Raw genomic sequence first — 17,289 nt, 5'->3', positions numbered from 1 at the left:
ATAGGTGCAAAAGCTTCTCTAGTTCAAAAAGTGGAAGGAATTAGGTGTTCTTGACACATTGCAAATTTGAATACAGACATGACCCTATATCAGCAGGGGATCTTCAGATACTGGGTCCCCCATGTATTGGTCCTTGATAGTGTCTGAATTAACATATCTGATAAATTTGTTCATTCCTGATTACAAAGAAGAGTTTTCTGAACAGTTCATTGGATTCCTTTGATGCAGGCAGAAACCTAGATTATGCTTTCGCTGATAAATTTTAATGTGGTATAATACATGGAGATAATCCCCGAGCATGCATACGGGAGTTTTGTACAGGAGTCTATGTATAGAATAACTTGGGAACTATCTGTGTCCAATATAAATGGCAAAATTTTGTAAGTAAAATATATGATTGTAACTTTAGATGTGGCCTTCTGGTTTATAAGGAAGGATCAAAAGGGTCGCATTCTGTCCACCTTGGATAGAGGACCTTGAACATTTTGTACTGATGCTCTACAGCTGTGGACTACAAGTCCTCTGGGCAGGGATCATGGGCACAACTCATCCACTGGGATGTTCTCCTGCCAGTCACATGTGTTTTCCCGCTACCCAGTGCCAAGGAGCCACCTCACCTTTTTCAGTTTTTTAGTTTTAATGTCCACCTCCTGCTGCAAGGAGCTGTAAGTCTCCTTCAGTTCCAGTGTTTCCTCATCTCGACTTTCCATCTGCTGCTGAATTTCTCGCTCCCGCCGTTTCTGCAGGAAATCACAAAAAGGCTACTCCATCCAAACTGCACCCAGGCCTCATGAATCATAGCTTAAAATGCTTCTGCACCTGAAATTCAGCACTGTTGGAATGCATTTACCAGAAAACTCTCAAAAAGTGCATTTCATACTTCAAAAGAGTGCGGTTTGTAACAGATTTTCACCTACAATTTAATGGACAATATTAGGTGTAGTCTGCTGGCAAATCAATTGATTTTCTCAGGGAAGACTTACAGCCATGCATCCTTTGGATGTTTACGCAGAAGCAAATCCCTCTGAACAAAGTGGTGTTTATTCCCAAGTGTGCACCAGATGCCAGCTTTACATTCTTAACACTCACGCCTTAACTAAAAGAGTGAAAATAGCGGACCTCAAACAATGACATTTTTCCCTGAAGTGTTAATTAATCACAAAGGACAAAAATTATAAGAAGCAAAAAGAAGGTACCACTGGCAAACTCTGGTATAATATCAGGAAAATTATAGGAAAATGCACAGGAGCACTTTCAGTAACAAAATTAATTGGGACCTCCATATTCAGAGGCAGTATATCTTTGAATTCAGAAGATGGGAAGATCTCAAAAACAGGAGATCTGTGGTTTTTATGCCCCACCAGTGTCTTCTGGAAGCTGCCGGCTGGCCACTCTTGGAAACAGGTTGCTGGACTTGATGGTCTTTTGACCCAATTCATTTCAGCAGGTTGGCAACCTTCAGTCTCGAAAGACTATGGTATAAGCCTACAGCACCCAGTATTCCCAAGCGGTCTCCCATCCAAGTACTAACCAGGCCTGACCCTGCTTAGCTTCCGAGAACAGACAAGATCGGGCTTCCATTTAGTGATTGTTCACTTTCAACAGGGCTGGCTCAGGAAATGTTCTCAGTAGATTGTGCCCCAGCAGTGCAGATGTCTTTTTAACCCACAGGGAAACTGAAAACAATGCAAAGCATCTGAAGGCCACAACAGGTGACTCTGAAAACACTGCCTCCAAAACTAGCAGGCTTCTCCACCTCACCTGCTCTGCAATCTCCTGCCGCTTCTGTTCCAAGATTTTCTGCTGCTCATTTGTGTGATCAACAATATTTTTCCCTCCAACAAGGAGTTTGCTTTCCATTGCCTGAAAAATAGGAGAGGGAGAACATCCGCCCAAACCTCCCAATTAGTTTTTCTTTTAAAGTATTTTCAAGTTTGTTTTTTCCTCCTTCTCCCCACATGGTTGTCACATAATCCACACCTTATACAGAATCAAAACATTTGGCCCATCTTACCTAGAACTGACCGGCAGCTGCCCCCTAAGGTCTCTAGCAGATGTATCCAGCCACACGACCAGAGATCCTTTTTCGTAACTGGAAATGCCAAAAATTAAACCTGGAAGCTTTTAACCTTCATGCTACCTACAACCTATGACCCTTCCCACGACTTCCGTTCTTTGTGATATCCCATCCAAGGGACTGATCAAGTTAACAACTGCTTAGCTTCAGCACGGCAGTTTCCATAGAACAAAAGATTGTAGCTTCCATACAAAATACAGCATTGACTGCATTCAGATATCAACCATGGCCTGTTGCAATGAGAATCCATCGGAACAAGTCTCATAAGAACAGCCCTGCTGGCTCAGGCCCAGGGTCCATCTAGTGCAGCTTCCTGTATCTCACAGCGGCCCTCCAGATGCCCCAGGGAGCACCCAAGACCATAGGATATTTGCATCTCGCTATCACTTCCCTGCATCTAGCATTCTATTTACACTCACACCCCCCAGCAAAGACAACAGATTGCAATTGGGTTGAACATGTGCTACTTTGTTAAACAAAGTGACCAATTTTTAATGCATGAAACCTACTGAATATACCTTCCCTCCCTTGCTAGTTTGGGGTAGGCAAAAAAACTGCCATCCACGACCAATTCGGATGACAGAAAAAAATTCCTACCCAGACCTCATAGTGAGCGACCAGTTAATCTCAGACTGTTCATGCCCTTCATGGCTTGTAACCTCTGTAAGTCAAGTTTACATACTTACTCTCCTTCCTTTGTGCACAAGGGGAGGAGCCTGGAAGCTTCTTTCTGCAGGTTGTAAACAAAATTCCCACTGTGTTTAAATTTCCCCTTCTTTGGACATAATGGGAATTTTATTTACAACCTGCAAAAAGAAGCTTCAAAGTTAAACCACAGTTTGTGAACTAACCAGGATATCAAACCATGGTTTCAACACCTGAATGCAGCCAATATGGACCATGTCATCCTCACCAACTGCTGGTTGTGGTGTTCTGGCTGTGAATAATTTGAAAAGAAAAACATGTGAATCACCCACCAACTCTCAAATTTTGGAAGCAATTCAAATTTCTGTTTATCTATATGAACATACAAAGAGCCCCACTGGATCAGGCCAAAGGCCCATCTAGTTTAGCTTCCGGGATCTCACAGTGGCCTACCAGATGCCTTAAGGAGCACTCAAGACAAAAGGATACATGCATCCTGTTGCCCCTCCTTTGTATTTAGAGATAGGCTAGTTCTAAAACCTGGAAGTTGCATATAGTCATCCTGACTTTTAACCTGTGATGGACTTTTCCTCCATATTTTACACTTTGGTTTAATATTTAACACATCACCACCACCACCACCACCACCCCCGTGCAGCCTTTCCCCACTCCCAATTTTCTTAACCCACAGAATTCAGTATAGAGTTCTCTACCTTGATTTTGGCACCCAGCTTTTCAGCAGCTTCTTTCTCACGCCTCAGATCTTCCATCTTCTTCTCCTTCTCCTTCAGCAGCCTCATCTTCTCCTCAGCCACCAAGCTGTGGTCCTCTAGGATAGCTTTCTTCTCTATCTCCAGCCTCTCCTGCTGTTCTCTCCAATAGTCTTCTTTGTCACCTCCTTCCTCCTCGCCTTCTTCACCTTCTTCATCCTCCTCCTCCTCCCCAGCAACACCTCCATCTCTCCTCCTCTCTCTTTTCTTCTTCTTCCCAACAGACCGCTTTTCCAGCTGAGCCTTGAGCCGAGCAATTTCCTCCTGGAACTCCCGCAGCAGTGCATCCTTTGGGTCTTCATTCACTCTTGGTTTGTTCTTGATGTTCTTAGCACGATTGGCATATCGCAAAGTGGTGAGAGTCTCCTCAACATTATACGAGGCAGGACCAATGTTGGCTACCATTACAGTCTTGGCATTGCCACCTAAGGAATCCTGAAGCAGCCTGGTGAGCTTTGAGTCCCGATATGGAATGTGTGTACTTTTGCCATCCACTAGGGCAGATATGACATTGCCCAAAGCTGAGAGGGAAAGGTTTATCTTGGTGGCTTCTTTCAACCTCTCCCCCTGGGCTCCAGTCTTAGCCTGGCGCTCACTGCCTGCTAGGTCCACAAGGTTTAGTTTCCCAACTCGTATGTGGTTCTCCCCATCAAGTCCCACCTCACTGCATTCAATGGTGATCACAAAAATGGCATGGGAACGGGAGCTGTGCTCATTCATGTTGGTCGCGCCAACTGAACGATTCTGATTACCCACGTTCATTACATGTTCTATTTCCTTGACACTCTTTGTCACAAATGATGATAAATCTTTTACATAGACCCCTGTGTCTGGCCTCTCCTTCAGCTCCAGCCTTTTCGACTGGTCTTTTGATAACAAGTCCCTGATTTCTTCCTGGTAGATCTCCAAATAAGAAGCCCTCACCAGGTACTGCTGGTTCTGAGATCGGGAAATGTGTGTAAAGATGTGATCAAAAGAATTGGGGATGACCCCTCTTTTCTCAGGGTCGCCACGCACACCCTCCATCGTATATGTTTTCCCCGTCCCAGTCTGCCCATAGGCAAAGATGGTCCCATTGAACCCCTGCAACACCGAGTCCACCAGAGGCCGAAAGGTCTCATCATAGAGTTCAAACTGTTTTGAATGCCAGTCATAAACAGCATCAAAGGTAAAAGTCTTTGGCAGCTCGTGAGAGGTTCCCTTGGGATTCTTGACTGACACCTGCCCCAGCTTGACATCCACTCCCACCACTTGCTCATAGGAAGCAGCTTTTTCTTTGCTGTTCATTGGCCGGCATCGTACCACGACTCTGACAGACTCAGAGCTCTTCAGCTTCGACATGACGACAGGCGAGTGCTAGGGCTGATACAGCTGACAGGAGACCCAAAGAGGACCAAGCTGTTTCCACACCTAGAGAGAACCAAAGATAGCAAAATGCATGGTCACAAATCTTCCTGCTTTAGCAAAGCCTGAATGAATGACAGACTTTTCAACTCTTTCCTGTCTGCAGGGCCAGGTTTTGCTGCTTATGCTTCCAAAAGCCTGAAAACTTATCTTGGTCACTTCAACTTCAACAGCCCACCACATTCCTATAACACCTCTGGATGGCATACTTGGCACTGTTTCATTTTATCCACATTAGCCACCTAGAGGCAGGTCGGCCTGACAAAATTCATCTAGCAAGCAAAGTAAGGCTGTGATGTCCCAGAATTGCCCCACCAATACTGTTCAATAATTTTCACCACTCCAGCCAACGATACAACAGGTTATAAGTGAATAACCCAAATACACAAGCTATCTGGTGCTAATCATATTAGTTTCACGAAGGACACTAAAACATGGGGTTTCTTGAAAGAAAGGGCACAAGGATGATGCAGCACTTAGTTTCCTGATCCAGCATTCAACTTGCTTTATAGGATCTCTTAGGCTATGGGAAACCTGCCCAAATGCATTTGTGTGTCCCTTAAAATGGCATTAAGTCATCTTCATTAATTAATAGCACAATAAAACTTAAAAAGGACACAGCACTGCCGGGAAACCATAGAAACTCTGACTGGATCTGCAATATTACAGAGAAGGCATTGCTGACATTGAACACAACAGCCCTCTGTCTCTTTCTCCTCATAAGGTACAAGGCACACAACGTGACATCATTGCACTTCAAGTTACCCACCTGATCCGCTTGATTAGCTACTGCTCCTGGAGACAGGATGCATGATGACACACTTTGCCATGTTTCATAGTTATACCTGTTACAAAGAAGAAGACACCAACAATGAAGGTCCGCACTAGAGAAAGCACAACACCAAGCCATTCATGAGTACCACAACATGCAGCTCCACCTTCAGTTGCTGACACTGCTATAATACCACTGGAGGGGCAGGGATCTGACACCTTATATCTGAAGGGGCTCACTGGAGCTGGGACCCCAACACCTGCCTTTCCTTGGAACTTTACCAGGTTCTGAAACAGGCTATGACCCTTTTAGTGAGCATTTGTTCCTGCTTGCCCAGCTAGATGCCTCTAGCCAAAGCTCACTCCCCTTCAGGCTTTGCTTAGTACGCTGTAGTCTCACAGTCTGCAAGAACTGGATCATTAGGGAACACACTGGCAAAAAGCAGTTGTTGCAGGAAGACTTGTACCACTTCATGCTGTTAAACTGGAACAGTGTCCTAGGATGTCTCATGATGCCAGGGCAAAGCCGAAGGCAGAGGTGCTAAACTGGTACAGTGGTTATTTTGACCCACTCTAAACATTTTATTTGCTATATTCACATCCCACTTTTCATTGTTTTTACACATTTAAACACATTTTTAAAAACAATAGAATTTGCCATCTCATTCGGTTACACAATCAGATCATATGCATAGCTTAATCCAGTGCTATTCAAACTGGGGCGTCGCGACACCCCAGCCTGAGGACCCTGGTCAATGCCCCCTTAAGGGGCGGGGGGAAGGCAGCAGCATGATCCTCAGGATTGTGCTTCTCAGGGGGCTGCAGGGGCTTGGGTGCACTTACCCAAGCCTCCTGCAGCCTCCCCAGGGTGCGGGGAGCCTGGCGCGACTTCTGGCAGGGCTCCCGGCAGCAGGGAAAGTGGATCGTGCCCCACCCCCACTAAAGTGGAAGTGGAGCGCCATTGCTCCACATCCACTTTCCCTGCTGTGGGGAGCCCTGCCAGAAGTCGTGCCAGGCTCCTCACAACTTAGGGAGGCTGCAGGAGGCTTAGGTAAGTGCACCCAAGCCCCTGCAACCCCATGAGCAGCGCGATCCTGGGGATCGCGACGCTGCCTTCCCCCCGCCCCCGCTGCCTCCTCCCCCTGCCCCTGCAAAGACTTACTGACTCTCAAACTCTCCCAGAGAGTTTGAGAATCACTGGCTTAATCTATACCAGGTCTCACGAGGACTCAGTGCTAGCACTTTTTTAAAGGCCATGTCTAACACTAGAATGGGGTGGTCAAACATTTTGGCAGGAGGGCCACAACATCTCTCTGACACTGTGTTGGGGGCCAGGAAAAAAAAGAATTTACATTTCAAATTTGAAGAAATTTACATAAATGAATACATTGGAGATGAAACTTATATGGATGAATGAATGAATGAATTTTACTTAGCTTATTTATAATACAGGCATGCAGAATCACATGAGAACTATGAACTGTTTGCCATACACCTCTTGCATAGTGAAAACATATAGACCAAGCCAGAAACACATGGAGACATGTTGCTCGGAGGTAATTGGGGGGGGGGGGAGGTTAAAATAATGGCCAACGAAAAGCAGAAAACATATGGAGACTATAAAAGGCCTTGCTCAAACTCAGCCCACAATTCACATCTGGCGGTTGCAACCAGTGGTTGCAGGCCAGTGTGGGCTCCAACAGTCTCCACTGGACCAGAGGCTCATTGGAGACTGGGGCTCCCTGTGGGATGGATTGGGGTATCCCAAGGGCCACAAATGGCCCTCAGGCTGGGGTTTGCCCACCCCTGCACTAGAACATAGCAAGAATTGATGAAAGTGCTCTTGATTCATAATTTTCTAGCAATTAAAGATCAGTCAGATAAATGAAGCAGTTTAGTAGCACTTTACTATTTTTCTCATTTTACAGTAATATCTGTTCTCTGATGGTCACTATATCCAGAACCACAGAAGGGTCATCAAGCTCAAGACATATTTCCATTCCAGTGCTCCTGCTGGAAACAGACATTGACAATAAGAAGCACTCATAGCTCCAAGTAACCAGGCGAGGCAGGGCTTATGGCAACTTCAGTAAAAAATGCAATCCTGCCTATTCACCATTCAGCACAACATGCCACTGCTTGCATCCTTATACACAAACCTAAAGTTATCAACAGAAGCAACTGACATCACATGCACTAGATTTACCAACTAAGGTTTTCTGTGAGGATTAGCTAGTAAATTCAGTGTAGTGCAAAGTAAAAGACTCAGGGCACCACAGTGAACAAAAGAAGTGTGTTTGCCTTTAGTCCATCTAGCCCATTGTTGTCTACTCTGACTTGAAGCAACTCTCCAGGGTTTCAGACGGAAACGGGATCTTCTCAGCCCTCCTTGTAGATGCCACCAAGGACCTGGGACCTTTAGCATGGGAAGTACAATACTATAATCCCTCCAGTATACAACACCACCAGGCTATGACATTCCATTCTGAGACCTGGTGCATCTTTCAGAAACTTTATCTGTTCTCCATCTGTGTGCTGACACAGAAAAGCTGTTGTTTGGTGGCAGCACACATGTTCAGTGGGTAGGAGATTTCAAATTCAAACCTCAGCATCTCTGATTAAAGGACCTCTGGCAACAAGGCTGGGAATAACCTCAATACAGGTGGAGCCTATTTATCCGCGTTAGTTCCATTCTGTGACTCGGCCTGATTAACAAAAACCGTGTTGTGCTAAATTCCATAGAGGTACGCAAATACACTGCAGCCTGACACTTCTGGATGGAAGGAAACTAAGGCAGCTATTATCAATCCCCTCCACTCCATACTCAGCCTTCCCCGTTGCCAGCTGCCCAGCTTCTTTCACATGGGATGCTGATCTTTTAAGAGTCCAGCCCTATGCGTTTCTACTCAGAAGTAAGCCCCATTGTAGTCAATGGGGCTTACTCCCAGGAAAGTGTGGAGAGGATTGTAGGCTATATCTCATGATTTGCTTGGTGGGAAGGCTTGCTTGTGTCGGTTATTGCCTACACCATGGGGGGGTTTGCTTGTGTCAGTGATTGCCTGCACCATCTCAATGGGGGGGGGAGGAATTTGGCAAACACTCCCTGGGTTTTTTAAAGCAATCCCCCCTGTTGCTACCACACCTGTCTGTGCGTGCGTGCGCTCCACCTTGCTGCACATGTTCTGGTACAGAGGTTTTCGGGGCCCCCCTTCCCCTCTTTGCTGGCTCAGGGGCTCCAGGAGTGTTACTGTTCCTTTGCAAGGGGAACCTCTTCCAGGGCTCCAGGGCTATTTCCCTGGAGAATAGCTTGGCAGAGCCTTTTTGCAGTGTTTTGGGCTGCCTGGAAATGGAGCGAGATGCCAGCGCAGGGCAAAGGTGTGTGTGACTTTCGGTTCCCCCACCCCATTCTCGTTGAGACAATTCGCAGATAAAAAATCCGTGGATAAATAGGCTGCACCTGTATTAGACTTTGGAGAGCCATAGTCAGTTACAGCATACACAATGGGGTTTGATGGGCCTATGGTCTGCAATTATAGTAAGTCTTCAGTTTAATGGACTAATAACAACAACAACAACAACAACAACAACAACAATAATAATAATGGAGTGACAATGTGTTCAATTATGCTGAATGTCTGTCAAATTCAAATGCATTTATGACCATTCACACACTCATGCACAAAACACATATGACTAGTTTTTAATGAAGTAATCAACAATACATCCATTATTTCCAAAGTTGGTTAAATCGAGGTCCATTAAATGGAGGGTTACTTTATAAGGTAGGCTTTAACCACCAGGAATTGCTTTAGTGATTGTGACAACAGAACTAGGAGTTATTTTGGATTAAACTACATGGAGTATATAATTTGATCCAATGATCACTGGAGAAATAAGATAGCTGAAAGATTTCTCTGTAGTGCCTAGATTAGCAGCATACTGCGCATATCTATCATTTTTGTGCCATAAAAAAAAAAATGGAAGAAGTTGTGGGTGAAAAGCAGAAACAGCCTGATGCACCAACCATAGGAAGAAACTCCCAGTAAATGGTCCTAAGATGGAAGCCCCACCCCTAAGCTTGTGAAGGCAAAGTACTTTCCCCCTTGAAAAACCCTATAATCAGAACACACTAGCAGCCATACAGAAACAACCTTCCATCAACAGCACATTCCCACAAAGCAGGTTCTGACTTACATCAACACATACTACTCTGCATTAATTGTATGAACCTAAATATACAAATTACCTGCAGCTAAGCAGGTCATGGTTTGATGCAATCCTCAATGCAGAATAAGTTGCCCTCTTTTATATCACAACCATATCTGTAAGTAGCACTCAATCTTATGAAATTCAACGCGATCTGGCCAGATCCCAAATTGACTCTAATCCACTACTACACTCTGAGGGTCAAATTGCATTTTCAATTGGCTACAGCACAGAATATGAGAAGCCATTCAAATCCCGTTTTCTTGAAGTGCAAAATGAAGTCATGCCTGAAAAATAAGAGCTGGTACATTCTGAGATTAAGTTAATGTGGCAGTTCAACCATTGGAGAACTTTAGAAGCCAGAAATGGAAGAGACCAATTAGTTCAACTACCTCTTTGCAGCTAGAGCCAGTGAACCAACACAAGATTGGTACCTATCAGATATTCTGGGACTGTATTAATTTTGTCACTAGCCCCAAACAAGGAATTCTACCCTGCCCCTGCAAGGCTGGAGCAGAGGCCTGCACAGCCTGGAAGAGCAAACATTTTCCGTCCTCCCTATTGATATCTGTCACATATTTGCAGATGTAATTACAGTATTTTTGTTTTTAGCATCACTTTGCTCTTGCAGTTATTTTACCCAACAAGTGGGTAATTTGCTTGTTTTACTCTCTCAGCAGATTTCCCACAGTATGTTGCAGTGTGCTTCTAGTAGATGACGTTTATTCTACATGCAGAAAACAAAGCTCTGCCACTAAATATTATTTAAAATTCAAATTAAATTAATAATAAACAGAGGCTACATCACATATTAAACCTCCAGGGAAATATTAAAATGAGTTTTATTTATCTTATCAGTTCCCAGATCCAAGAGATTTTGTGATATCCAAATACTTTATGATGCCTCAGATAAATGTGCTTTTCTCCACTTCTAAAGGGCTCAAAACCCTCTCTGCCCTGGCCTAATCAAGAGAACTGGGATGATTCAACACAGCTTACCCCATATCATCTTTTTTTGTTTTCAGAAATGAAATGTTTTTTGTTTTTGAAATGAAAAAGACATTTCACTTATATGATATTTTGAACATTTTTCATTCAAACATGAGTGCCTCAAGGTTCAAAATTTATCTTGGCAGTACTTTTAAACAGTGTTTTTCAACTGTTCTTTGCTGGGTATCACTGATTTGCCCATCAATGAAGACTTTTAAATAATCTTTATTTTTTATTATCCCATCTTCCTCCCTTGAAGAACTCATGGCTATTTACAATGTAATAAAAACAAACTAGAAATGGTGCTCACAGGTGCTCACACAAGCAGCTGCAGGATCTCTGCCCTATAAGGTGGGAAACACTGCGATTGAGAACACCTTCCTTTAGGAAGCAGAGCCTTAGAGTTAGGGGTGACTGACTTTTTTTTCTGTTCTTCATCTTTAGCAAAGCTTGATATATACACATGCTCAAAAATCTCTCCACGTTCCAACTTTCTCAGATACCTTCACCTTAGCCCAAAAAGTCACAGTGAAATCACAATGAAACAATAAACATGATATAAAAGGGTATGGCAAGGTCTTTTACTAGGATGAGTATCTGTTGGACAGTTACACAGGGCTCTTCATCAGACTGAATGGAAATTACTGTAAGGGCACAATCCTATCCAACTTTCCAGCACTGATGCAGGCGTTCCAATGGGGCATGTGCTGCAACCTGTGGTGGTGGGGGACAGTAACGGAAGCCTCCTCCATGTAAGGGAACATTTGTTCCCTTACCTTAAGGCAGCCATTTTCAACCACTGTGCCGTGGCACACTGGTGTGCCGTGAATGGTCCCCAGGTGTGCCGCGGGAATTTGAGAGAGGGTCATTTATCAACAGGACCATTGGAGGATGTGAGCCCCCATTGACAGCACAGTGTGCCTTGTCAATTGTCAAAAAGCAAATGGTGTGCCTTGACCATTTTAGTGCCTTGCCAGTGTGCCTCGAGATGAAAAAGGTTGAAAACCACTGCCTTAAGGCAGGGGTGTCAAACTCATTTCATACAGAGGGCCGACGTTAGCATTCAGGGCTCCAGTTGAGGGCTGGAAGTGATGTCAATAAGCAGAAAGTGACATCACTAAGCAGCTAATGGCCAAAAATCAGACCCTCATCTCATATAAAAACTCATTAACTGCAAATAACAGAAAAGAAAGTATGCAAATCTTGATCATATTTCAAGATTTGGGAAAGCCCTATTTTCAGGTGGGCTGCCATTTCAGCTGTAACACCTCAGCAGCTAAGAGTCTGAGGGCCAGAGAAAAAGCTTCCGAGGGGCCTCTTCCGGCCCCCGGGCCTTATGTTTGACACCCCTGCCTTAAGGCTTTCATCAGTGTTGGAAAGGTGGATAGGATTTTGCCCTAAATCTCAAGCATTTGCTGCAGAATAAGGCTGGGCACACATGAAAATGTTTTAGTCACTCCACTTTTTTGCATCTTCCCACAACAGATGACCCATCAAAAGGTAGGATCCTAATCTATTTTGTATTTCTTATGATCAGAAAGACTATATGGCAAATATCCTTATGATACTCTCCCAAAAAAACTTTATAGATTGCCAAATGTTAACTGAAAACTATCAGAGATATGCAACAGAGCAACCGCAAAAATTGGTATATTGCTTGGCCCAGTGTGATGTGTTTCACAAAGATCATAATTGTTCATAAATAAGGATACATGGCACTAAACACTACACTAATGTCATGAAACACAAAACAGATTCTGTTTTGAATAACATGCATTCAAACAGATACAGAAATGCCAATGAAACAAACTCTGCTTTCCAGTTGCAGTTCAGTTCCTTTCTCTATCCAACAAAATGCAAGCACCTTTCTTCCTTTTCCAATCCTAACTAAAACACTTTTCCAGCTCCCTTCTTTGAATAATGACAAGTGCAGGCATGATGATGCATGCCAATCTTTGCATATATGAGTAATGAGAATAATGCCAGACTCGTAAATGCAACTGTATGGCAGTTGAGCACCCTCAAACAGCCACATCTGGAAGGCTAGGGTGGTGCCTTCTTCTATTTGTACACATTACTCAGAAAGCAAGCCATACTGAACTAAATGAGACTGTATATGACACTGTATCTTGATGAATACATGCAAATTTGTGGAGAGAGTTTGAATTCCCTGACACCACTGCACCCACTAACGTAAGAAAGCCAGCGTGCCATTTGAGCCACCAAAGCAACCGTTACATGCACACAGAGACACGTGTAGAGAAAAGCACACAAAGCTAAAGGAGTGAGATGCAAAAGTCACATCTCTCCTCCACACTTCAGCACACCCATGTTCTTATTTTGCATCTTATGATGAATACACATCACAAGCAGTTTTGGGAGAGGGATGTGAGAAGGGCAATGATGCTGTGACACGTTGCAACATGCAGGGTCAAGAGCACAAGAATATCAGAACAGCCCTGCTGTGTCAGGCCAAAGGCCCATCTAATCCAGCTTCCTGCATCTCACAATGGCCCACCAGATGCCTCAGGGAGCACACAAGATAACAAGAGACCTGCATCCTGCTGCCCTGCCTCTCATCTGGCATTCTAAGATAGCTTTCTTCTAAAATCAGGAGTTTGCACATACCCATTATGAAGTCTAACCTGTGATGGACTTTTCCTCCAGAAATTTATCCAGTCCCCTTATAAAGACATCCAGGCCAGATGCCGCCACCATTTCCAATGACAAGGAGTTCCACAGACTAATTACCCGCTGGGTAAAGAAATATTTTCTTTTATCTGTCCTAACTCTCCCAACACTCAATTTTAGCACCTGCCCCCTGGTTCTGGTGTTTCGTGAGAGGGAAAAGAACATCCCCCTATCCACTTTGCCTACCCCATGCATCTTTTCACCTCAATCACCTCGGGCACCTTCTTTCTAGACTGAAGAGCCCCAGACGCTGCAGCCTTTCCTTATAAAGGAGGTGCCCCAGGTCCAGTCATCATTTTGGTAGGTCTCTTCTGCACCATGTCCAGGACCAGTGCGTGCTGTTTGGGATGTCAGATGCAGAGTAAAACCTAAAGAAAAGGCTAGGACTGGAATGGCTGCCTGCGTTGTATTGCAGGGACATGCGGTGGGTGGGGAGGCAGGTGAGGCAGAGCCTCCCCACTGGAGCCCTTTGAAAAGTGTTGCCGCCGCCAGCGTGTGAGGTGCTCAAGCACTCTCAAGCCAGCATGTTGCGCATGGTTTGACAGTGCTTGAGCACCTCACGCTGCAATGGTGCTTTTCGAAGGGCTCCAGTGGGGAGGCTCTGCCTCACCTGCCTCCCCACCCTCTGCACGTTCCTTCTGCTCTAAGACCTCGCAGTGCTCATGGTCCTCCTGGCGGTGCTCTTTTTAGAACACCAGTGGGAAGGCTCTGCCTAACCTGTCTCCCCACCCACTGCACATCCCTGCTGCTCAAGGACCTCACAGTCATCCTGGTCCTCCTGGCGGTGCTCTCTGAGGACCCCAGAGGGGAGGCTCTGCCTCGCCTGCCTCCCCACCCCCCACACATCCCTGTAGTAGACCACTGGCACACCTGGCTCAGTGTGGGCTGTGCTGACCAGTGGCACTTTCCTGCGCGGCGGGGGTGTCTTCAGGGAGGCCTCCCCCCCTCACTGGACCCTGAGAACCCCTGCAGGCCTCCACCACAGTACGACAGCCCCACCCCCACGAGCTGGCCCTTTGCTAGGGCTGAGCTGCTGCAGGAACCCCACTGGACACAGCCCCCCCCAGGGAGGCGCACCCTCCTGGGGGGGCAAGGGGGTTCGAAGCCTGCCCGCCACAAGCACAGGGCCGAGCAAGTCACCACGAGCAGCCCGCAGGCCTTGTGGGGCGGGGCCCCCCTCACTCGCCCCACCCGGCGCGTACCTCAGAAGGGCCGTGAGGGCCCTGTGGGGAGGGGAGGCGACCCCGGCACAAGGGGGCTGCCAGCCTCCCTCCGCGCTGACACGCGCCCGCCACACACACACTCACCTGCGCCGTCGCCATGGAGACCGCCCTCCTACCGCCGCTGCGGGAGCAGCAGCAGCACTGGATACGGCGAGGGAGCCGCGGCCGACCTCTCACTTCCTTGGCAACGCGGCCGCCCGCCCCCACGCCCTCACTTCCTTGGCAACGGCCCGGCCCTGGTAACGGGCCTAGCTGCTCCGCGCCCTTCCCCTAGCAACGGGCCCCGCCCCCTCTCCGCCCCAAAGAGAGAGAGAGAGAGAGAGAGAGAGAGAGGCAACATCCGGGGACTGGAGGGGGGAGGGAGCGGGCGGAGCCTGAGGAGGGGCAGGGTCAAGGGGAGAGCAGGGCGCAAGGCGGGCACTTTGCAGTGATGTCACCAGGTCACATGACACTGTGACGTCACTGGAAGGCTCTCCTCAGGGGGTTCTCACCAGGTAGAACCTGCAAGTGACGTCACGGTGACAATGTGACATCACTGCCCGGGTGCACAAAGCTACCACAGCACTTCCTCCTCCAGGGAGAAATGACATCACCATGTCATGTGACATTGTGACATCGCTGCCCCAGGCACCGTGACATCACTGCCTGGGCGCACAAAGCCACCAGCGCCTCCTCCACCTCTAGGGAGAACCTGCGAGTGACATCACCATGTCATGTGACATCACAATATCACTGCTCCAGGCACCATGACATCACTGCTCGCCTCTTCCTCCAGGGAGAACATGGAAGTGACATCACCATGTCATGTGACATCGTGCTGTCACTGCCCCGGGTGCTGGAGCTTCTAGTCATGCCTCAGTCAGTCAGTCCGTCCTGCAAGACAGGAAGGACCAAGAGTTAAGAGGCCCCAGGGCCTGGGCTGGGTGGGGGTGCCTGGAAAACAGGCATGTGGCCAAGCGAGCGTGGCCCATGAGTCTGCCCCTGGGAACAGCACTCGCCCCCACCTCCTCTCCCCTTGGCAGGCAAGGCCTGGGAAAACCTGCTTTTGACCAACAACACTGTCCCCACCCCAGGGCCAGAAGACCGTGACCCACAGAGTGAGGCACTCCCTGTGCAGAGCCTGACGGGCAGAGAAGGTCAGGGCAGCCTCAAAAGCACCTTGTGATACCTGAAAGACCAACTGCGGGACACACTGTGGTGTCACTTTGTCAGATGCATGAAGCAGCAGGTGCCCCAGTGGCATGGCATCTATTGCGTAAGCACAGGAGAAAACAAGGGTTCCCCCCTCTCAAGGTTGCCACAGGGTGCTGCTGTCTTGGGAACACTTACCCAGAAGGTATCATAAGCTTCACTGAACACAGCAGAACTTAACTTCCAAGGAAATGTGCATAGGAGGATGGCGCTGTTTGTCAGCTGATTGTGGATTTTGCCTGATGAATTTGGGTGGAAGCAATAATTCTCAGGAACAAAGCATACTTTGTCTTTAGCTTATGGTTTATTTTCCCCCTGGGGGCTGGAGGATAAGAGCAGGCCCTCAGCTTGGCTGTACTTGTCCTAAGAGGCGACTAAACAGCCACCGGGTAGATGGGACTCATTAGCCTGGGAAGGCGGCTCATCCGAGAGAAGGAAAACTCTGATCCCAAACCTCCACTGCCTTGTGGCTACATCCAGTTATGGAAAAGGCTTCAGGAGTCAACCTCGGGGCAAAATCCGGAGCCCCTGAGGCAGTTCATGGCTGAACACAGTCACGTTCTGGCAACTCCTGCGACACCGCTGGAACCAACTGCATTTGCCTTTCCATTGGACCATTTCAGCGACGTGGAGAGGGGGGATTTGCTGCATGGGAAACAGTCTATCCTCCATATCTACTTTACCATTTCATGTTCCCCCCTCAGGCGTCTCTTTTCTAGGCTGAAGAGGCCCAAACGCCATAGCCTTTCCTCATAAGGAAGGTGCCCCAGCCCCGTAATCATCTTAGTTGCTCTCCTTTGTACCTTTTCCATTTCCACTATTTCCTTTTTAAGATGTGGCGACCAGGACACAATACTCCAGGTGTGGCCTTACCATCAATTTGTACAACATCACTATAATATTAGCTGTTCTCAATACCTTTTCTAATGATCCCAAGCATTGGCCTTCTTCACTGCTGCCACACATGGGGTCGACACTTTCATCGACATGTCCAGCGCCACCCCAAGATCTCTCTCCTGATCTGTCACAGACAGCTGGCGGTGCTGAATTTATGGAATGCCACATGAACATTCAGTTAGTTTCTACCTTAGAGTCCTTTAGGGTTTGTAAAACCTGCCCTTTTCAGTTGGTTTTCAGTTGGCAGTGATGTCTGCTGTGGTGATAAGAATACGTAGTCTGGTTTTTCAATGGTTGATTTTGGCATTGTTGACGTTACTTTTAATTTTATTGCTTTTATAGTAAATATGACCCCTTCACCCAAATGGGAAGCCCCTGGATGTATAGTATGGAGCTGACTGATCTTAGTGATAGAAGGTAACAC

General features: G+C 46.8%; 1 protein-coding gene across 1 annotated transcript in view; it reads right to left on the bottom strand.

The window, feature by feature from the left end:
• The window catches only part of KIF3B (kinesin family member 3B), a 37,812-nt gene extending 22,819 nt beyond the window's left edge, over window positions 1-14,993 (bottom strand). The window contains exons 1-5 of the mRNA XM_066625580.1: window positions 14,862-14,993; window positions 5,666-5,741; window positions 3,436-4,902; window positions 1,762-1,863; window positions 618-740 (exon numbers count right to left, since the gene is read on the bottom strand). Coding sequence (XP_066481677.1) covers window positions 618-740; window positions 1,762-1,863; window positions 3,436-4,833 — 1,623 coding nt within the window. The 5' untranslated portion in view covers window positions 4,834-4,902; window positions 5,666-5,741; window positions 14,862-14,993. The remainder of the gene's footprint in view (window positions 1-617; window positions 741-1,761; window positions 1,864-3,435; window positions 4,903-5,665; window positions 5,742-14,861) is intronic.
• Between the last annotated feature and the right edge of the window lie 2,296 nt (window positions 14,994-17,289).

The sequence above is a fragment of the Tiliqua scincoides genome, chromosome 4 (genome assembly GCF_035046505.1).
Source record: "Tiliqua scincoides isolate rTilSci1 chromosome 4, rTilSci1.hap2, whole genome shotgun sequence".
Lineage (NCBI taxonomy): Eukaryota > Metazoa > Chordata > Lepidosauria > Squamata > Scincidae > Tiliqua > Tiliqua scincoides.
This window is presented reverse-complemented; position numbering and strand designations above follow the sequence as displayed.